Raw genomic sequence first — 23531 nt, 5'->3', positions numbered from 1 at the left:
CTACTTCTTCTGTAAACTTGTGTAAAAATGGTTTTACTTTGTCCTGATGGTTTGAAACTACAGATGTCTATACTGCAGCACAGATCTTTGCTCTATAAAATACAATACCAAGTAAAGTCACTCCTTGACTCCTGTGGATGAAGGAGGAAAATGACAGTTCCTATGTACAGCACAAGAGAACAACTGAGTGCAAACTTTGCAGCTTTAAAGTTAAGCTAAATTGAGTTTTTTGCATTAAGCATCTAAATTTACTTAATTTGATGAACAATAAACATGCACATGGATCTAGAGTTATCAATCTTATTCTGCACAAGTAAGATTCATCTTTCAGTTCCCAGAGGAAAGAGCAAGATCCATATTGGTTAACAAACGACACAAAGAAACAGAAAACATCCATTTTTAGAATGCTCAGGATGTTGGCAGATAAAAACAAAAGCCAGTCTCACTGGATTTATACAGTCATTAAATGCTGTTCCCTGACCCCACAATTTACTCCTACCAAACTCAATGAGATCCATGACAAAGAAGAAAGGTATCAGACTGTGTGTGCAAGAAGAGCTGGAAGCAATAATACACTGAAGCTACATGAAAAAACCAAGCCACATTTCTCAATCACTTAGGCAAGTTATTTCATCAGACATGGTAATCCCTTTGTTTTTTCAATTGAAGCCACTTGCAGAAGTTATATAGTTAAAAAAATAAAGGATGTATAAAAGTCTTGATGACTCAAAAAATTAACAGAGGTATCTTAAAACTAATGTTAGAAGTTTATATATAAATTAAGAAATGCAATTTAGAATACCATAATGGAAAATATGGCATACTTATATTTCAATGTCATTTTGTAACACATACCTTTAACTTCCTCTGATGAATTCCCTTGTCATCTCTTTGCAGTACCAATTTTCTTAATTCTTTGTTCTCCTTTTCTAATCGCTCAAGCATTCTTTGGTATTTGAGCTATAAAAAGTAGTACAAATATATTTGTGTAAGTATGGACACGGTAGATTCACATGAGCAAAGTTTCACCTATGCAAAATTTATAATCCTTCAGGCAGGTCTTTCAAATATATAGAAACCTTTGTGATCACTAGTTATTAAGAATACAAGGTCACCAAGAGAAGAGTGTTAGAATTACTTTATTTTTGCAATGCAGCTCCTTTGCTTCAGAAGTTTTTATAAGACCACACTGTTCAAACCTCAGGATACAAAGACCAATCTTTAAGCATCTTATGCATCATTTTCAAAGAAGCTGCACATATGGAACCAGACAGAAATCAGTGTCAGTGGGAACTGGCCATTCAACCAAAATGGAGCTTGAATGTTGCGGTGGTTTATTTTTGATGTAAATATGTAAGTCTCGTTTAGACCTTTTCTTCAGCATAAAACCTCAGATCGAGACACAACTGTACCAGCTTAGCCCTGTTCAGGAGATTGCAATAGTACTCTGAAGATGAGAGATGTATATAGTTTTGATATCTACTCTGAAGATGTTTTTCTACAATGTGGAAATGTATTTGGCCTGAGTGTACATTAAAAACAAATCAAATTTCAATATGTTGTTAAAAAAAAGTAAGTAATAAATGCATTCAAAACTAGCAAATATATAATGAGGTTAGGAAAGCCCCTATAAAACAATGTAGCTGAGCCAAAGAGCCAATCAATTTAGAAGCCTGCAGATAAACGATCTTTACACTAACAAGAAGACCAGAATACTGACAAAGAGGACTAATATCTACCATCCCTGAAAAAAAATCAAGCTTACAAATAACTAGTTCTGCCTTGCTAGTGAAGGAGAGATTAAAACTTGGTTGGAATGAGGTCTTGCTTCTGTAAGCCACTGTCAGAGAAGAGCAGACTAGACTGACCTTTAGTCTGTGCCAACACAGGGAACTCTGTATCGATACATTCAGAGATTGAAAAAAACACTGCATTTTTACCAAATATACTTCAGGTGTGCTTTTACCTAGTAAATCTGAGTTTACTGCACACAAATCACTACTTAAGGCATCAATAATTCAGAAAAGTCACCTGAGTGCGTAGAAGTTCTTCTTGAAGTTGATCGATCTTCTCTTTGTCAGAAACCTAAAGAAAAAATAACCATGGCTACCATCACTTCTTTAGTTTAAGCACTACAAGTAACCAAATCAAGAACTGAAAGCTTCATTCCATGTAAGAAAAGTAACTTGACATGCATTTTACAGCAAGTAAAATTCTTCATTTGGCATTTGAAATTTAAAGCTGATGGAAAGCCCCATCTGCACACAGGAGGTTCACAACAGAGAGTTGTCTGAATTTCAGTACATGCAAATGTAAAAAAATTAACTCTTCAAGACTTAATACTGGGAAGGTGGGCTTAAGGAAAAGCAGCTTCATATGGTGTTGAGATTTCTGGTCACTGAACTCAATGTGGTTTTAGTGGTCAAATTCTCAAGATCTTGTATATTCATTTTCTGAATTAGTACCATCATAATGTGATAAAATCACTGAACACCTGCTTGCTACAAATAATAGTTTCAGGTGAGTATTCATTATTTATGAATATTAATAAACATTCTTATTTTGTATTTGTTTGTCAGAATTCTAAATTTGCTGCACAACTTCATCCATTTTAGATAGGCAGGACAGTCTTGAAGGGTTATTTCAAAATTTTTTAAATTACATTAAAATTGCAAAAATTAGGATATTATAGTACAAGAGATCTTGAGGTTCAAGGCATTAATGTAATAACATCAAGCCCTAAGAAACATTCTAAGCCAAATGTTCCTAAAATGTGTTGATCAAGATGCAGTAAACAGTCGTTTAAACAATCCTCTTTTAGTAACACAAAGACAAAAAGCATAAATGGCAGAATACAAGTTCTTATGATGTAAATATTTACAAACAATGAAATCTAATGGTTGACTGATGAAATATTCAACTTAGGAAAAATGATAATCTAAACAATTATTGAGTGTGTCAATATTTAAATAAAGTTCACATGATAAGACCCATGTGATATTTACAACTCAAGCTGGCTTCAGAGAAAGAGCATATTATTTAATATGCAGAGGACAGTTGTTATTTAGACATAAATTAATTCCACTGCTAAAACCTTACAACAGTTGTTACAGACTAAACAAGAAAAATCCACAATTATTCATAGTGATCAGTATCATTTAGCTGTTAAGCCTGAAGAATTGTGTCTGCACTTTATAGAAAGAAATCCAAGCTGACACGTTCATCTTATTCCAGTTATTTTCTTTCATAAAGAGCAAAGACAAAATCTTGTAAATTAATTTTTCATTGCTGTTAATTAGTTCAGTGATAGCAAAAGTAGATCAGAAACAGGGTTAGTTGAACAGAGGACTTGATGCATGCAGCCACAAGGTGCTATATGTAAATAAACATTTACATATACACACACCTTCAACACCTCAGAGATATAAGGGGAAAATAAAAACTGAAAGGCAAAGAGAATGATGTGCAGAGCCAAAATAAGCAAGAAAATTTAGGAAAGAAGGAAAACAAGTGTTTCCATGTGCTGCAGACTTTCAAAGGAGATAACATTTTCCTGGTCCCTGCTGTTCCCAAAGAACTTGTGGTGCCATGGATGCACCTCTGAAGTGCTTCCCTACAGACACCTCCAACCACAGGCACTGTCTGTGTAGGCTGATGCTTGTGTTCAGCACGGAAAGCCAAAATACTGCACAGTCTCAAGTTGCAAGAGCTGAAGCAAAGAGTCATCTAGCACTAGATGATTAATTCTAACAAGGATGTTAGGTAAGTTATGTCAAAACCAACAAACAGCTCTAGAATAATGTCTTTGCCTCAGTGCTTGGTACATGTGTGATTTCAATGTTAGTACATACAATATTTTGAATATGTGATCCATAATATTGCTAGAAAAATCTAAGTGCCAATAAAAGCTAAAGCTAATATATCAATTTGAAGTACTAACAATCACGTAAGACTGATCTCTGATTTCTATCCCCCACTCCCCAAAAATCAACTATTAGAGTATGTCTATATAGGCACATGAATATTTGTTGAATCCAGTTCCATATGATTTGTAACTCAAGATTTCTCCCTCTTTCCCCATTGCCACCATAAAGAATTATGAGAAAAGAATGCTGGAGACTTATTTTTAATCAAGGACACTTGCACACAGCTATCTATTCACTAAGATGCCCAAAAGCTTCTTATAGAGCTGCACTTTTTGCACAGCAGTTGCTTTTCAACAGCCTTTGTCACACATTGCATAAAATAATTATGTGCATCTGAAAATCCAGTAGCTTTGAAACCACAGCTTTTGGTCTTGTATATTCTCTAACTAGACCACAAATAATTTTAAATCGATTATGTGCAGAACTACAATGACTTCCAATAATTTAAATTAAAATATTAAGGCCCAGACAAAAGGCATTCAAGTAGCCATGCACAGTGCAGCTGTAGCAGACTAAACAATTTTACTGCAAAATATTTATCAACAGGCTGCTACCCCCCCCCCAAAAAAAAAAAACAACAGGAGAGGATTAAATTTTTACTTTTAATATCTTCTCCTGATTGTGAGATGGTTTTTACTGTTACTCAATTTACAACTGCAGTAGATTTAACACTGAGTAAATAAATTAAAATGGAAAAATATGCAAGTAAATTGGGCAACAAAACTTTCAAGAACAGAAATAAAATTATCATGTTTTCTTACAGACATGCAAACCAGCTCAGTTAAAAAATATGAAATATTAGTTTATGCCCTGTCAGAAGGGCCTGCAATGAGTTATTTCAATGACAGCCACAATTTGTTCTTCCAAAAGAGAATGTGGATCAGTGATTGGATTCTTTGATCCATATCCTCGTATCAAGGTATTAAAGAAAACAGTTTACCATCTCTTTCAAATTGATTCAAACATAAAGGTTAGTGTGACAAAGAAAGACTCATTCCTTGCCATAAGGCATGTATGCAAAATAGCACATTGAATGCTAAGTGAAAACTTTCTGTAGGCAAAGGAAGGTAGACCTTCAATCCTCTGAATCCTCTGAAAATACAGAGTATCTGCCATGGAGGGCAGGATAACATTTACAAAGACAGGCCTTGCAGTTTCTTCACAGCTTGGGAATTGTGGAATTAGTTGCAACAAAGTACTAACAAAGTAGAATCTCAATCAGAAACAAATGTAGTATCAAGGTCGCTTTTCTTCTGATTGTGTTTATTATACTGATATATTTTTATATCTCAAATATTGTGTTGCTTTTCCAGCAATTTTTACAAATTCATAAATTTTATTATTACCTCAATATACTATTCCGTACTCCAGCTCTCTCAATAAACTGTACGCAATCTGACATGGGAGCTTGTAACTCTGAACCATATAAAATAACATGGCAAGAAAGCAAAACATTGAAGTACTACTATACTTGATAGACTAAAAAGCATGACAATTACAGCTATGCAAATATGTCTAAAAGCTTAATTCATATTTAGTGCATTCCTCTTTCTGTGGGACTTATCTTCAGATGTACAGAAGATCAAGTTCTGTATTCAGGGCTCAATTCCAAAGCTGTTGGAAAGCACTACTAATCAGAAAGCTTTTAAGGAAGCACAAAAGCAGCCAACAAAACAATATGGTCAAGAATTACAGATTGCAACAGATCAGACAACTAAAATACCCCAGTTTAGAGAGGAATTTCCAATCAGCCACATAATAATTAATAAAATGATCAGAGCTTAAATTAAATAAGTACAGAGAAGTGCAGATCTTTTACAAGCACAACAAATCAGTAAAAATTCTGCTTTAAGATGAAAAACAGACAAGGGACTACCACTGATGAATATACAGTAGATTCTGTTATTACCAGCAGTATTCAATTGTCTGTGCAAAATTATTACTAAAGAGCTGTCATTTTCAGATTGGCAACAGTATAAAACAGGGGAGAAAAGTTCCCAGAGATATATTCCCTGTAAATAGCTACACTCCTACAAGACAGAGGTACCATAAACAAGCAACAGTACTGACATTAATTCACGTACTTTCTTTAAATGCATTTTTAGTGTATGAACTTTAAATAACAGTTTTTATAGAGGCAGAGATAATACAATTACGAAGTGACACAAAGTACCTGTTTTGCTTTTAACATCATGCTTTAAATACAACTTGGTTAAACCGAAACAGGACTACACATCTGTAGCGAAGTTGGCCAATTATCTGCGTCCATGATTTAATTAGTTAGATTTGTCTAGCTCAAATGCAGAGAGGTGAAGTATTTGATTAGAGTGAATGCAGAACATATGGTCCCCTAAGCCATCACCTTTCGCTTCTGCTGGGAAGAGAAGCCAGCGGCTCTGCGTGCTTCCTCTTCGTGCTGCTGGATTTGCTGTTGTAACAGAATGAGCTCCCCAAGCAGGCCCTGCCATGAGTTTATAATAAAAAGGAGAGGAAAAATTTGGGGTGTAAGGAAAACAAAGTTAAACCAAAAGGCATGACAAAGACAGATGAAAATCAGGTGTGAACGAGTCAGTTCAAACAAAAGTGAAGTTTTATTAGCCAGATCTCTTGCTAGCTGGAGTGGAGAGAGCCAGCAAAACCACACATTTTGCAAATCCAGGTAGAACAAAGCAACCAACATTTAGCTACATTTTACAATCATATTCAACTTTAACTAAGCATCTAAAAAATTTAAAAAATCTATCTATAACTATCCCAAGGTTTAAAATACTATCAAACTGTTCTTTCAGCTTTTTCAGTAGAAGTTCTTTAGGGTTTTTTTGCTTTGTTTTTATTCCTTGCAAAATATGGACAGTTTATAAAAAGGTGATTTTTGCCTGCTACTTTACTTTGTCAAACTAGCAGAAGAAAAATAGTTCCTCAAACATAAGAAAAAGAGAAAGCTCCCTCTCCACTTTTGTAACACACTGCAGTTTAAATTCATGCTGTCATAACCCTTCCTGATCATTACTGCAGTTTAAATTCATGCTGTCATAACCCTTCCTGATCATTCCAAAAATCTCTAAAACTTGATGCTTATTCTTTTACTCATTTAACATTTCCACAAAGCTTAGTTTTGTACTCTTCTCCCTCCACACCAAACAATCCTATAATGCTGATCTATCTTTCAAAATTGGTTGAGAAAGCATCTACCAGAAATTTATGAATTGTTTATTTCAGAGAATGCAGAGAAGAATATTAATGAACTATTTAAACAAAGCTCTTTAAAAATATATTACATCTTCTAAGAAAGCTTTCCATGAAATGAAATGTTTCAAAAATGTACTTCAGGAATCAAAACAAGCTCTGAAACAGAACTTTGGTGTAAGAATTCAAGACATCCATCATCAAGGTATACATTTGTTGGATGAAATACACACACAGGCATGTACACATAAGGATAAACAACACAAGAGAATGGATAAAACAAGAGACACAATCAAATGACCAAATATAAACATTTGTTAAACAGTGATTTGTAATTTGAAGCATAGAAAAACCTTCTCATTTGCACTTTACTGAACCACTTTCAGACTTAATAAATGCCTCTAATGCCAGACCAGCAAATACATCAGAACTGTGCCAGGAACTCAGGCAAAGTATTTCATTACTACACAGCAGCAAGGAGAGGAAGCCTCATGGCTACATTTAGTATAATAAGAACAAAAATAATATTTTGCTATTTTGCAGACGAGTAAACTCTCAGTATGACCCAACACATTCCCTTTAAACATTATGCTATGGGTCCAAAAATACAAGAAAAAACACTGAACAAAATCTGCCATAAAGGCCTTTCAGCATTTAAACAAGCAATGTAACAGAAATTTGAAGTCACCAAATCTAATTATTTAATGAGCAATTCCTTTTAAAAACAACTGGTACATGTCACTCTTATTCCACAACAAAGTATGAAAAGAATCCTTTCCAACTATAGCCACACAGTTTAATAAAATATTCAAATAAAAAACCTGATCATATTAATTAGCAAATTAACAGTTTCTTATCAGATATAATTATTAGACCAGACAAAATTTTCTTAATCATATTGATATAATCTGGTGATATTTTCCATACCACAGTCAAAGTTAAAATGCAGGTATCACTGCAGTCAAAACAAGCACAGGATCGTAACAAGTTTTAATGATATTACTGGCATTCATTTAAAGTGTCAGTTATTTCAATTAACAGAGACAATAAACTAAGATGGCCAACTTCTTCACAAACCAACAGTAAGGTATTCTTTATGTTCTACACAGTGAAAACTGTGCTAAGCAATTGCTCTGGAGAAAAATATAGACAGTTTACAGACAAAGGGGGAATAAAAAGCTAGGTTATTTCTCATGTAAAAATCCATCACTGTTCTACAGGAGGAAAAATGGTTGTAAGATGCAAGCTTTGGACATGTTTCACTATACATTACCATGCAGAATTAATGTAGAATAAATGTATACATGCCTGCATATACAGAAAAGTTGTTTATGGAAATGCCCCAGTTATAGTTCAGAAAGTTTCAGTTCAAAAATAACTATATGATAATTTATGAATTCTCTGATATATATTGTTTTGCTTACATTTTTGTAAGGCAGTTTTTAAAACTAAACACAGGAAAAATAAAAAGCCTTTAAAGAATGAGCAACATGACAATTTAGGAATTTAACAGTAACATTCATGAAAACAAAAAAAATAAAATTCAACTTCTTCAAGAAAGGAAGTGATAAAACTTTAAGTTATCAAAATACAGTAACATTATTTTACAGAGAATAGTAACAAAAATATAATGTATGTTTTATCTAGATAATGTAAAAACCAGATTACTTTAAGAAATGGAAATTCTTTAAGGCAGAAATTCTTGAGTAAGAATTGCAACTCTTAATGTCAACAGAAATGAGGTTGCAAGAAGAAATGTTTAAAAATAAATATAAACACCTAAACCAACTTCAGTAATAAGTTACAAACTCAAGTGCCATGGAGACCATGCCCTGAAAAACTGCAAATGCACATACAATACCTAAAATCAGATTCTTATTACAGGCCAATTTGCTTAGTAATGCAATTACTAAACATTTTCATGTCTGCCTTGTATTTCCTTACACCAAAATATTTATTATCACTGCACTACTTTTATATACAAAAAACAGTAATTCATACTGAACTAATTTTCAACAATAAATTATTTTCAAGCTGTTTCAAATTAACTTCTGCACTGGGCTACTGATGTACTTTCAAACAATAAATATGACTTTATAAAGACATTTTCCGGTTTGCAAGTGAGTAATTACCTTCTTGAACTGTTTGTCATTGTCATATCCCTGGTCAGTAGCCCGGAATGCTGTTTCTCCTGCAGAACCTAGGACACAATTACAGAAACTAACACTAAGATGCAAAAGGCACTTAAAAACTCTCAAACTATGCTTAATAGAAAATTAAAGCTTCAACCCCTATGAGTTAGTAATTCAACAATCTTTGAAGTTCCTATAAAAAAAAATCATATGAAACTGAAGAAGAAAATCAGTTTAAAACTCATCTGAAATTCTTATATCTAGTTTATGACTCAGATTAGTTATATCACAAGGGAGGAGGCAGCTTCAGTTAGACTATTAAAAGTTCTCAAAATATTGTAGAATTAATTTTTGAGAAAGACAGAAGGATAATACAAGATCCACTGATGTTACTGTAATGAGAAAAAAAAAAAACCTTTTATATTGTAATGACAGCTTTTCAAAAGAAGCTTCTGGAACAAGCCTGAAATAAAGAGCATCTGCTAAGGACTACGGCAGAGATATATCAATCATTAATCCATTCATTCTCACAGGGGAGGACTGAGGTCAGGAAAGGTTCTTCACCCAGAGGGTGGCTGGGCACTAGAACAGGCTCCCCAGGGAAGTGGTCACAGCACCAAGCCTGCCAGAGCTCAAAAAGCTTTTGGACATCTCTCTCAGGCACACAGTGGGATTTTTAGGATATCCCTGAAAAGGGCCAGGAGCTGGACATGATGATCCTGATGGGCCCCTTCCAATTCAACCTATTTTGAGATTCTGTGATTCTATGAAGCATTTTTAAAAGAGTTGGAAAGTATTTGTAAATCCATATTAAGTTGCTGCAAATAGTTGTATTTATACTGATATTCACTCCTTAGTATAGTAGTGGTTTAACAATTTGCTGCAAAAAGGCAGGTTAAGGGCAGGAAAAAGGGCTTTTACACACCTAACAACAGAAGTAGATCAGAAGCTCCTATGACTTCACTAACCAAATTGTAACCTGTGAAAAATCAGCAGAAGAGGGGAAATAAAAATTATAAACACAAAACAAAATGCAGAATAAAGATGAGGGATCTTTGTTTCATTTGGAGGACCACGTGATCATAAATGGCCACTATGCCAGTGTGAGTATAACAACAAGTAATAGGCAACATCTCACTATCAGTCAATAACACAATTTTAAACTGTTAAAATTTTAAACAGCCAAAATACATAGGAGATTGTAATCTACTTATCACTCTGCTGAACTTGGCCCCTACTTAGATTCTTGCTGTGTTTGTAAGATTAATAAATTAGTTCTGCCATAGACAGTATTTTAAGAAAACAAAAAAAGAGAAAACACTTCTAACACACTGACATGAAAATATTTTCAAATATACTTGGAACAACAATATAATCTCTCACAGATAGAATCTTTCATGAATACAAATTTATGCAGTTTGATAATTACTAAGGTGTATAATACAAATAATCTTGCAGTTTATTTTAAGAATGAATGAAGTTTTCAGCTGTGCTCATCAACAAGTCAGATATGATGATCAAATCTAATTGTTCTCAGTTTTAAAAAGCCCAGTGATAGTAACGTCTCATTTAAGTCTGCCAAAACCTGAAAACCATTAAGCCTGCTACTGCCCGGATACACTGAATAGACAAATCACCCCTGTGCCTTTTCTGAAGGATTGAAAACCTTACCTGCTCCTTTGAAACACTGCCCCACCTAATCTAAATCTCAAAGCAAGTTTTCCTGGGTCCACAACCAGGTGGAAGACATCATTCAACCCAGAAGAGTACCTTTGTTATAAATCTCCTATTTCACATGCTTGCAACATTAAGAACCTTTGCTCTTAATAACCCAACTCTTCTCCTGTAACAGCTGTAATATTGCTACTGTTCAGTGATACTCTCACCAAATTCTAGCTGGACACATTCAACTTCTCTGACTCACTGAAGATTTAAGCTTTCAAGCTGTTTAGAGTTGTACAAGAATTCTAGTTTTATATCCAATTTCACATTTTACTTCTCTGCACCTGCTACTAGAATTCTCTCTTTTATAAATATATTACACTCACCTGTGGTCCACAACAATTTCAGAAGTGCAAATACAAACGTTTTCAGGATCCACTTTGTTTTGGCATCTAAGGACACACCTATGCCCTCATCATGAAATAAGTTCAGCTTTTGAAATTAAAACTTAGCTGAAAATTTGTTCTCACCAGGAGAAAGAAATCCTTTCAGTGAAGCAAGGCTCTCTCCAATCTTGTCAAAGTCAGGCAGAAGTTTGGCAAGGTCATCTGCATCAGGGAGGGATTTGAGAAGTTTTTCTAGAAAAACAGTACAGCAGTCAGTGACCATTTTGTAAACAAAAATGGCTTAGGCTATAAAAACTAAGAATTGTTTCATGATACGGCTTTTAAAAATTTATTTTAAAAAGTATGAAGAAGTTTCTTTCCACATGCACCTCCCCCCACTACTGTTGGGAAAGACTATCACATCTGAAAATCCACTTGCTTTTTTAGACTTTGAACTTCCTGATAAGTTGGCTGCCTCAGGTACTTTATAATTGCTGAAAACTCATTGCTACATTTTACCACATTTCATACATTATTCTTTCACATACTTTGTAGATGTTTTAAAATTGCGAAACTGTAACTATGCTTATGTCTTGAATCTTTTTAAGAAAAGCTTAGTTTTCAATTTCATAAACAAGCCAATTTTGTGATCCCTAAAAGTAAAAATCATTAGCTTTAAACTACTATAAAAATGTAGTGTTCTTGCAGCAAGAACAAGAAAAACTTGTATCAGTTTTTAATCTCTGCATTTATCTATGCAATACTCACACATGGCATGGAGGTTGGAACTAAATACCTGTAAATTCCCTCCCAATCCAAACCATTCTATGATTCTATGCAGTATAATATTCATAGATATAATTAAAAAAAAAAAAAACCACCACATTTCTACCCTGCATATAAAATATAAGTCAGTGCTTGATTTTCAGATTTCTGTCTTTCATCTAAAAATACACAAAAGCAATTGCAACCTGAAGGCTCAGGAAAGCAAGTCTTTATTTTTCATTTTCTTTTCTTCTGCATCTTCAAAATAATTTTGTAGATAGGCAGGTTCACTATTCTGCATTTTCAACTGGTCTTTTACTCACACATATTTTTTAATGATTATTTATATCTTCACTTTTAAGTCATTCATACAGAAAGAAAGAACGCTCTGCATAATACTACCAAAACCTGTGTGAATTCCCTTGATCATGCTGCAACTCTCCTTTCACTAATGGGACTATATGGCTTCATGAAATGACCAAGAATGTTCTCAAATGAAAGGATGCATTAGGGAATATCCATGCTAAACAGAGCTTAATTTCTTCTTACAAACACACTGATACAAATGCCTCAGTGAAACACACATCAAACTCCAAAAATAAAAGTTCACTCAAATTACATCTGCAAAGCTACTCCTGGAGTAGCTGTTTTAGTGGAGGCCCTGAGGACCTACAGTCCTATGTTTAAAGTTTTACACATGTCAGTCTTTAGACAAAGTAACATCATGGCTTTGTGATACCGAAGTCAACAAGTTCATCAAGCTCCCAAACGAAGTCAGGAACAATCCACTTATAATCCTCGAGATCTGGCATCATGTCCTTCCACTGCTCATATGTCTAACAGAGAAAGGAAAAAAATCATGGTAGAAATAGAAAAAGAAATGTACACAGAGAAGTGTATGAGCAACTACTACCTACACATAAAATATAATAACCCACCATCTTTAGATATGAGTAGTACTTTAATCTTTTAAGATCTATAGTATTTTTTTAAACACTGTTTTCCATATTCACCCATCTTTATTACTATCAGTTAACAAAGCTATGGCATCTTTTATTTTTGTGGCTGTATCAAAAACTTGTGTTTTGAAGTATCTAATAACAAAGACAAAATGCATAAAGTAGATTCTAGAGAGAAATACCTTCTTAGCTGTGTAGCCCCCTCCTACTGCAGATCCTAAGATGAGATAGCGAACTTTGAGAAGCCTGGAGGCTAATCTGGCCAGCCAAAAGTTCCTGTGGGACTGGTATCCATGCTTTACGTTTAAAAGTTTTGTTTTGTGAAGGGGAAGACGATTCAGAGAAGAGAACTGCTGAATAGATATCCTTAGTGGAGGTCTCTGGAACTTTGAACTTGGATAGCAGGGATGATGGATACTTCGGGAAACAAGATGCAGGTTTTGAAGGGGTGATTTTCTCTTTATTCCATAGCTGCTATTAGCTAGACTCCGGCAGATGACACTGAAAGAAAGAAATAAAAACTTTAACTGATTTCTTCAACATACCACTAACTCAAACACCTCTTTAGAAATGATTCACATTATATTTTAGCTGGTTACAGATAATCTTATTACATCACCCTGAATGCACAATTTCCAGCTACTACTGCTATGCTTATGAGGAAAATAAAAGCTGCAAACATTATTAATGGGTATAGTAATTTTAGTGATTACAGACTCAAAACCTTAACTACAATTCTGAAGTCTGTTATGAATTACATTTAACTTTCACACTGCAATAAGGCAAGTAATATGTGTGTGGCAAAGCATTGTTTGGGCTAAGAGTCCACAGAAGAGTTGCAACATATAAGAAAACTACACAGTTTGGCCTGTCTTATTCTCTAAATGAACTTTTAGAGAATATTAAGTTAGTACAGGATTTTCAAACTTTTAAAAAACCCAATACATAGAAGAAAATTCTTTGTAGAATACATCTGTCCTATTTTGGCCAAGCAAATTCTCCTTTGGAATTGAAGCATGTGCTAAATGACATCTTTCAGTTCCTCTCACTTGCTGTAGTTCCAGGATTACAAGACTATGGCTTTCTCTCAGGTCATGCATAGACAAGATTAGTTCTGGAGATGACTGCACTATGTGCATTGATGCTTTCATGAAGGAATTCAGACTTAAGAGGGAAAAGTTTGGAAGATTTGACACTGAAAACAGAGCTCAGCCATGAAAACCACATGTTAAAGCACAGGAGCCTTATCAATCCTGCCTATGTTAGGCAAACACATGGCCTGGAATAAAACTTGTGTACTTTTGATTACACTATCTGCACACTGCAACAGTTTGAGGTAATTTTGTTAGTTTAGGGAAGAGACGACTGGTCAGAAAAAAGTAATTTCTTCTGTAATTTTTTTTGATGTACCATCACATCAGAATGGTTAATATTAAATCACTTAGTGAATGCAAAATATATGTAAAGTTATAGGCCTGAAATGTTAAAAGTTGAAATGAAAGCTTGTCCTTTCATGCTTTTTTCCAGGATTTTCAATATTATTGAGTGCATTTATTTCCAAATGGAACAAACAAAACAAAACAAGGAAGTGCTACACATCACTGAAATGGCAAATTATTAATCCCACAACTCTAAACCATTTTAAATTAACAGATTTTAACATGAACAAATGAATAATACTAAATGGAAAATATTCCAGCACTTCCTAATACCATGCTCTATCATCTATACAGTTCTTTGCCTCAAGATTTTCAATGTTCTAGAGATGACAGGCATTTCATGCCCAAAGATGTGAAAGACTTCATCATAAAAGGACTTTTAATCCAGAAACTGAGCTTTTGGAAGATAAGTTAAAAATCAGAATTCAGACATTTTTCTGTCTTAAAGACGAATTTTGCTGATGATCTAAGTTTAGAAATTTCCTTTAGTGCAATGAAAAGGTCAGTAAAGGAACTCCAGGGACTGCCCTGCAAGTCCTCTTTCCCAAGTCACTATGGCTGTGAAGGAAACCCTTTGCTGCTGTTCTGAACTATCTCTGCAAGGCTGAGCTTTGGCAATAAGAAACTCAGAACCCGGAAAGAGATTAATGAGCAGGAACAGAACAATCCCATAACCAGTAAAGCATTTCTCTTCTTGGACACAGAACTACAAGAGGCTCAGAAATTAACTACAAACAGAACCAATACAAAACTGCCTCCACACTTGAAATGTTTTATTTCCCAGTTTTTAAATCAGGGTGTGATAAGTCTGTATGAAGAATGCCAGTGGCTGGGCTGTTCATTATTTTGTTTTGCAGCCATTACCATTTCACAGGTATTTATTATTTTCAGCAGAGACCATGTGGTAGCACCTACTATGGTAGTCATTCCTCATTACCTGTCTTCACCTGGGCTAAAGGCATTTTGTGCAATATTATGTAACTTTCTTCTTTCTGATTTTTCTTTCAGAACATTGTATTTTATAGCATTCAGCCTGTGTGTTTAAACTGAAGGAAAAATTGAATTCCATTAAGTCTTCTGGCAAAACCTTGATCACAACTTCCTTTTGAGTGTTATTGCATATTTTAAACTCAACTGCTTTACTTGCACATCTGAAATCTCACAATTCACTAAAATACCCAGTACTCCTCCATTACACCAAAACTTCCATTTTCTATTTCCTCTCTCCTCCTGCTGCTAAGTCTGCTGATGAATACTGACCAAAAAATCACCTTGAGATCTTCAATGAAAGCACAGCCAGGTTGAAAAAGATGGCAAAACAATGCTATTAAATTAACTCCTTAATGAGTTACAAATTCCAAGCCTCTGCAACGTTGGTTTTGATAAAAACAAAGACTATCCTTCCAGGCATGAGCAGCTTTGCCTGATCCCAGGCCTGGAACTTGCAACACTGCACTGAGATTACAAATGTCTCGTGAAACACAAAAAAGTGGCCTGCTATGCCTGTGACTACAAAGCAAACGTAACCCAACAACAAGCACGGAGGCATTTTCTTTCACATTCAGCACTAGACAACGCTTATTTTCCTACTGCTGCTCCCAAATAGGGGTTGGAACTAGATAATCTTCACGTTCCCCTTCTAAGCTAAAGCATTTCGTGACTCTATGAAATTTGCCAAGAACATCGTGCTACTATCCACCGTTCATTGCTCCAGCCTGGAATGGTGTAGTGGAACGGTGGAAAACAAGCGGGACTCAAGGCAGCTGCTGAGAGGGACAACGCCTGCACACGGCCCGAGCTCCCCAGGGCGAGAATGCGGGAGAAGGAGCCCCTTTCTGCATACACCGCCTCCCCCAGGTCCCAGGGGAGCTGGAGGATGGGAAACTGCCCAGCCCGGGGGTACCAGGCGCCCGCCTGCAGCAGCCTCAGGCCCAGCTCGCACCTCGCACCCCAACCCGCTATGCTGCTCGGCCTCCCCCGCGGGTGCCAGGCCCGCCCGCAGCCTGCCGGGCCCCCCCGCGCTTACCAAGCCGCCGCCGCTCGCGTCCGCCACATGGTAAGGGCCGGGAGGGAGCGGGAGCGGCCCGGGAGCCGCAGGAGCGCGGCCGGGCCGAGGGCAAGGGCAGCGGCAGCCGCTTCCGGGCACCGCGGTCCGCGCGGCGCGCCCCGCCGGAAACCGCGCCTCACCGCGCCAAGGTTCCGGGCTCGGCCGCGGCGGAGGAGGGAAGGTTTAGGGGGAGCACCGTGGGGCTAGTCGGCCCGAGAGGAGAATCGGGAAATGCTGGGTCCGTAACACTTGGACGGCGAATCCCGTATAGGGATCGTGGACCCTCACACTTGGCTCATGGATCCCCGCATCGGGCGTATGGATCCCTCACACCCGGATTACGGATCCCCGCACCGGGATCATGAACCCTCACACTTGGATCAGGGATCCCCGCACCGGGGGCATGGTTCCCTCACACCGGGGTCCTGTATCCCCCGCACCGGGCTCTGTGCCCCTCTCACACCCTGTGCCCCCGGCTGCCCCCGGGCCCCCCAGGGCAGGGCAGGAGAGGGGGGTGAGGTGAAGCGCAGTCCGGGTGGTGGAACCCGGCTCTTCCACGCTGTTCCAGATAAGGTTCTGATAACAGCTGTTGTTGGGCCTGCGGAGTGCGTGACGCGGGTGGCAGCGCTGCCTTGAAAGCTGGAAAACACAAGGTGTTTCCCAGTGGGCTTCTGTGAGTTATTGGGGTTTCTTTCTGGCCATTTTGAGGGAGGCAAAGGAGGCACTAGAGGAGCTCATCAGCTCCATCCATCTGCCCTCACACAGGATCGCCTCTGGTCGGGTCATTTCTGAGCAGTGCACGCCACACCTGCCCCTGAACACCACAGACATTGGAGTGTTCGCCTGGCAGTGCCAGTGCTTGCTGGCTTTAATAGAAACTATTCCCTAGTGCCTGATCTGAATCTTTCTTGTGACATGTCCACAGTGGACATGGATAACATTTCAATATCCACTTAGGCGTTTGAAGACTGTTGCCATGACTCTTGTCAGTTTCATTTTCTTTATTTAGAACAACACTAAGGATCTCTTCCATATTTTATGACTCCTTTGTCATTCTTCTCGATGCACTCCTGTGAACTGTCACCAGCTGATTCACAGCTTCCTTTCTGTAATGTGGCCAGAACTGGGTGTTACATGCTGAGAAACAGAAAATGAGATTTGGGGTGCTTTAGAGGTCAAGCTTCTGTTTATATTGTGAGATTTTTCAAAGCAAAACAAATTGCATAAGGATGACATAATGTATACGTGTATTTTCAGGACCGAGATAAAAGTTGTTGGGGTGAGGTGAGACATGTTCTCTTGCTTGCCTTAGCTTTGTGACTATTTATTTATAAGTTTAAGGGACTATATTTTAAATCTTACTTTGCTTTTATATTTTAGTTTGACCAGTTGTTTTTTTTAATTTATGTATGATTTTTTTAAGGCAAGTTTCAATTAAAAAATATGAATGATGATACTCCATAGGACATGCTAAAAAACAATTTTTTTATGAATAAAGACCATGTAATTCTTACTCCAAACAGTAGAGAGCATCATATCACTAAAGGTTTCAATTTAGGCTGCTTTTACTTCAGGTGATTGTGAACATACAAGAAAATGAACAAATGTCACCATCTTCTTTGGTTCTAGATTAATACTGTGATGAATTATTATGACAGATTGTCAGACTATGGAAATGATGAACATTTTGCACCTTTAACCTTTTTTTTTTTCTTTGTTTTCAGTTGTGAAGGTATAAATACTCCTGTAAGAGTGTTCTCTAGGAGTGCAGAACACCTTGGAGCTGGAATAAAATTACAAATATTGGAAAGTTTGTATGAGCCTTTATTCTTCCCTAGAGATCTTGCTTTGGTGGGATGTCTGCATCTCCCATCTCTGTGCCAGAGCAACCAAGGATCCCTGCTGCACCCTACTCTACTACAGACATTAGAAAGAGCAAGGGTGAAGTTTGGCAAAACAGCAAAAGCTGACCAGGCAGAAAAAGCGCGTGTGACAGTCCAGTTTTTCAGCCCTGACACCTCCCAAAATAATGAGTCGTTTCCCAAAATCGTCAGCCTGCCTTAGAAAAGGTACCTTTGCAGTTGTTTCCTGTCTGCTACAGCTTCTACATAGCAATGCTCATTTCCCCCGTGTACTCAGGTTTATCAGAATTGGAATTTAATATGTTCTTTCTTTCAAAGTTTTAGTTTATACTGTGACTCTCATATAATAACTAGAGTTCCCTTTGCTCTGTCTCAGAAGAATAAAATGGTAAGTTGAGAGGCTCAGAGCAAGTTGCAGTGGGAGGAAGGAGAGGGTAGCACTGAAGTTGAGTCTGGAGAGAACCTTGATCTTGTGCAATAAATCACCCTTACACTGCTTAGTACAGACATATCCTCGTCAGTCCAGCCTCTGGTCTGGGCTCCTTTTGGAAGTGTGGTCAGTGTCAAGGCAGAACAACTTGGCTCCAGTGCTTATCACCAGCATTTTCCAACACATCTGTTCCTGTGCAGTGCATAGGTGCACATCTATTTGTATCAACTGACCTAATTCCTTCATTTCCTCTTCTTTGTTTCCTGCATTTCTCCCTTTCAGTTTCTCTGAGCCTGCCTGCTGGAGCATATGCAGTGGTCTTCCTTGTTGCTTGTACAAGTCTATGCCTAATAGCAGCAAAACGCTGAGGAATAGGAACTAACTTGATACCTCTTGATCTGTTTCAGTCACCCTAGAAGTGATGTTTTAGTTTTCTTAACACACTTGCTGGAAGAACAGGTTTGCCTTTCCTGACTTCACCCCTAAAATATTTCTTGTGTAACTTCTTAAAAAGTAGCAAAGTACAAGGAAATAGTGAAATGGGAATGAATCACAAGAGTAACCCACAAATGCGGTCAAAAAAAAAGGAGGTGGTAAAACTCTCAGTGTTGTTTTCCTGCCAGCTTCCTTTTGGCTCTGATTTAAAGGTCAGAGACATCTTGTCCAGCTTACTAACATCAGTGGGAAACTCTGGTTTTCCCCAAGAGTGAGTAAATAAACTCAGTGATGTGTCCCAAAGCTATATGGCAGGGTCAGAAGACATTTTATAAGGATATTCTCAATAATGAATAAACATTGATTACAGGTCCTATCTGGCTGAATTCTGACACATAGTCGGTGCATAAATCCACCTGCACAAACTGGGGCCCCTTTTTACAGTGCCAGAACTTAGTTTATTTTCCGTGGCATATGTGGGGATCACTGCTGGACACTTAGTTCAGACTGGTTGCTAAGAGTGTTAACAACAGCAATGCCTATTTTGTTTCTTATTTGGACACACTCCTGGTCTCCAGTGATTCCATAATCTCTGGAAGAAAAAAACTCCCCTCTTGCCCTCCCCTAAAAGTTTTGTGCCAGCAACGCTTGCTTGCACCTACCAGAGTTATGCTCTGGAGTCATATTGTGGCAAACACTTGTAAGATTGAACTTTTTCTCTCTTGCATTGTTTTTGAGTGAATTCTGCATGAACCCTCACAATTGCAAAACTCCAACAACACAATGGAGGGAGGAGGAATAAAGTGTTACCTGCTAACCCCAGAGAGGGAGGAGCTCCCTACTTTAAACATCATCAGAATTATAAGGAAGGTGTGTACTTAGAGCACTTCCTCAATGTAGAAGTTCAAGCACAGTATGCTGAAGACCTGTCCTGAGGGTGCTGTAGAAAGTCTCCAGAGGGTCATTTCATGGGGGAAAATCCTGCCAAGAACCATTATGCACAGCTTAACCAGGGAGAAGAGAATGAGATGGTGAGTTGTATCTCTGTCTAGGTCTTTCTTGGCTTGAAGCAGAAGGTGGCGCCTCTTCTGCAGTAAAATGCTACAGACTGTAATTGAGTTATTGCTAGTTGGGGTGTTTCCTTGGCAGAAACATACAGTTAGAAAGGGATATAATTTTTTTTTAGCAGAAAGAAAATAAGGTTGGTTGTGTCCATTCGATTTAACCAGTTATCCCCTCCAGCAGGGGATGATGGCTCAACAGATTATTCATGTGGTATTACAAATCTAGATGGAGGTGGTTTATTATGAGCTTGATGGGTGGGCCAGGCTGGCATCCCCAACCATTTGATAGCTGCATCTCCAGGATCAACTCCAGTTAGAGAACTGGAAACCTTGGCTTTCTCCAAAACATAAAAAAACCTGTTTTGCTTGCATAAATTACTGGCAAATGCAGTCTGTTGAATTGCCAACACTATCTTAGAAGCTGAGATTCCTAAATACAGAACTACTGTATTTCTTTCCAGAGTTTCACGGGGAGAAATGTGTTTGTATGCATTTTGTAACATCTGGAAATAAGTCCTATGTTTACACAGAATCTCTGGTCTCCTGCATGGCACTGCTCTTAAATAGTAATGTCAGCACACAATTGAAGTGAATTCAGTGCTTCTGAGCTGCTTTGACATTACTGTGTGTTACAAGTCAGTTATTCACATGGATTCTGTCCCTCTCATATATTCTGCTGGAGATATCAGATCCATGATGCAGCTGTACAACAACAGTTTTTAGGCATATCTGGTAAATGCAATGCTTCTCAAAATTCCTGTGCTGCAGAGCCACTGGAGCACTGCTGTACGTGCCCACAGGATTTCAACAGCAAAGCTATTGAAACACAGTCACTTACAAGTTGACACAACTCTTTACTTTCAGAAATCCTGGAGAAATCTTCAAAATCTCCTCACTGAGGTTCCTGTTCTAGTGAGAGAAACTACGTCATGTGCAAACATGGATACCTGTTATCTTGCAAAGAAAAATGTAGATCTTCAGACAGCTCCCTCAGCAGTCCAGGGAAGGGAAGATGCCACATTTTGCATAATGCAAACCTGGGGAATGCAGTAGAGAGTCACCCAGCAGCATCAGCTGAGCAGTGCAGGAAGCACAAGGCACTGGCTCCGAGGGTGGGGAATAATTAGCTCCATGCAATGCAGAACCCGACTGGCTCCGCCGCCCAGTTACTAAACCTGCTGGCAGCACCCCACTCCTGGCTCTAGCCCTGGTGCTGATGTGCCACTGCTCCCCAGCTCCAAACAGCTGCTGGGTTTGTGCCTCTGCTCCACCCTGCCCTGTCCTTCTAGGACTATAAACACCCTGTCGTGCTCTCACCATTATTAGGGCAGTCTCTAGCAATGCCAGAATTGAGCTGGAGCTAATTAGGTTTAAGTGGATTGTCTGGTGCTTTGTACAGTCACGCTATTGTCCCCTGAATGTTCACTTCCAGCTGTGCCCTGCTGGGACACCCAAGCTGTGCTTGTATGGAGCCAGTTATACCAAGAATATTCTTGTTTCTCACCAGTATCATACCGAGCCCATGTGTCCTGAGTCTGGTGCTTAGGGATCTGCACTGTGAATCTGAGGTTTTCCATGCAGAGCTGCTATATGTGCCCAGTGTTGAGTCAGTCTTCACTATTAATCCAGAGTGTCTGGATCACATGGAGAGCAGTTGCCATGCTCTCCATGCCTGCAGTGAGTATGATCAGTGCTCATTCACTTGGGGTTCCTAAATGGAAATTGAATGAAAAAGACTTGTAAAGCACTTGGGTAGAAAATGCAATTAAAGCTGTAGCCAAATTTTGCTAAATTAGGCAGGAATGCATGTGTGTTTGTTACATAGATGTAAGAGAGAAAAAAAAAAAGTATGAGATAGAGGAAGATATCCCTGAGGGTGTATGAGGTACTGTAAGAGGATGAGAAAAAACGAAATGTGTATGTAGAAAGAGAGAACAGCTAATGTGTGTATTTGTGTGAAAGCAAAAAAGAAAGTAGTATGTAAATGAGAGTAGTTGAGAAGAAAGAAACAAAGAAGGTCCTCTTTAAGTAGAGTGAAGAAGAATACCTGAAGTAAAGAGAATTATTTTTTTAAATTCAAAGCCATGAAAAATGTTTTTTGATGTTGTTTTCAGCAGTCAGTTTAATCTACCTGAACCAAATTATTAACAAGCAGTTCTTGACTTCTCAAACAAGATGAGATCTCTTGGCCTAATAACATAACAGCTGACACTGTACAAGTGCCTGTTCTTCCAGAGTGGAATAGTTCAAGTAATCTGAAACCATGTGAGTAATTAATTTGAACTCTGGATGTGCAATGCTTCCCTATGTTGAACCAGCTGTTCAATTTGCTGAGGAATAAGAAGAAATGCTTTGAAGTTTTCTTCTGGTACAGCTTCTTCTTGGTACAGCTGAGGTGCTAGATGGTCCTGGATTTAAGAGTAATCACTCTGACTTAGGAAATCTAACCTTATAGATCCTTGTACATCCTTGTGTATGTCTTTGGGATTACTTCAGAATTGCTGCAGAACATTTGCTTGAATGAAAGTTCACTCTTCTGCTTTGAGGCTAAAGTTAGCAAAGTATATTCAGAGCATGAGATAAACTCTCCATAACCATTTGTAGTACCAGAAATATCTTAGTAGTGTGAGAGAACTCTGGGCACAGCAGCTTGCCTGAGAATGGGCTAATAGTATGTTTCCCTTCAGAAAAGTCTGCTTGAAGATTTTGAGAAGAAGTACATTTACTGTGGAATATGAAGATGATGGAAAACCACAGCTTTATGCTCTCTGCCAATTTGATGTTCCTCTCTGCACAGCTTGGGAGTAATCATTCCCTTTGCACAAAACCTAAAGTGTGGAGCTTAAGTCTTGCAGTGCAAAAGATTGTGATAGACTTTGACTGGCTACTGCTTTGGGAAGGATTTGCCAGCAGCCTGTCTTCAGCATGTGTTCCCCCATTGCTTGTGGCTGAAGGAATGGGAGAACTGCAGTCAGTCAGCTGGTGAACCCCAGTTTACTGCTGCATCTTGGCAGCTATCTGCCTCCTTTGAGATGCCATAGTTCTGAAGGGAATCTGATACAGGAATTTTATATACTTTGAATTTGAAAAATGTAAGTTTTAAAATTGAAATAAAATCTGAAAGGTACAATCTTGTTGCTAATGGAACAATAGTGAATGTCACTACTGGTTTCAGAGAGAACAGGAGCAAACCTCTGATGAAACAGGTTCTGGTTGGTAAGAATGAGATTCAGTTATT

At 37.9% G+C, this 23531-nt stretch overlaps 2 protein-coding genes across 6 annotated transcripts in view; one reads left to right on the top strand and one right to left on the bottom strand.

Annotated features, from left to right (window-relative positions):
* The window catches only part of OPA1 (OPA1 mitochondrial dynamin like GTPase), a 48547-nt gene extending 31962 nt beyond the window's left edge, over positions 1 to 16585 (bottom strand). For 2 of the 5 annotated variants that reach the window (XM_083868196.1, XM_083868197.1), the window contains exons 1-9: positions 16482 to 16585; positions 13199 to 13517; positions 12797 to 12893; positions 11437 to 11544; positions 10170 to 10223; positions 9245 to 9312; positions 6289 to 6387; positions 2032 to 2085; positions 856 to 960 (exon numbers count right to left, since the gene is read on the bottom strand). In XM_083868196.1, the coding sequence (XP_083724322.1) occupies positions 856 to 960; positions 2032 to 2085; positions 6289 to 6387; positions 9245 to 9312; positions 10170 to 10223; positions 11437 to 11544; positions 12797 to 12893; positions 13199 to 13517; positions 16482 to 16510 (933 nt within the window). In that variant the 5' untranslated portion in view covers positions 16511 to 16585. The remainder of the gene's footprint in view (positions 1 to 855; positions 961 to 2031; positions 2086 to 6288; positions 6388 to 9244; positions 9313 to 10169; positions 10224 to 11436; positions 11545 to 12796; positions 12894 to 13198; positions 13518 to 16481) is intronic. The other 3 variants (XM_083868199.1, XM_083868198.1, XM_083868200.1) reach the window with 3 other exon arrangements.
* A 3555-nt stretch (positions 16586 to 20140) lies between these two features.
* Positions 20141 to 23531, top strand: part of ATP13A4 (ATPase 13A4) — a 35989-nt gene continuing 32598 nt past the window's right edge. The window contains exon 1 of the mRNA XM_083868673.1: positions 20141 to 20260. Within this exon, the coding sequence (XP_083724799.1) occupies positions 20198 to 20260 (63 nt within the window). The 5' untranslated portion in view covers positions 20141 to 20197. The remainder of the gene's footprint in view (positions 20261 to 23531) is intronic.

Source organism: Zosterops lateralis (assembly GCF_965231275.1).
Source record: "Zosterops lateralis genome assembly, chromosome: 10".
Lineage (NCBI taxonomy): Eukaryota > Metazoa > Chordata > Aves > Passeriformes > Zosteropidae > Zosterops > Zosterops lateralis.
Note: the sequence above shows the minus strand (reverse complement) of the source record. Positions and strands in the feature narration are given on the sequence as shown.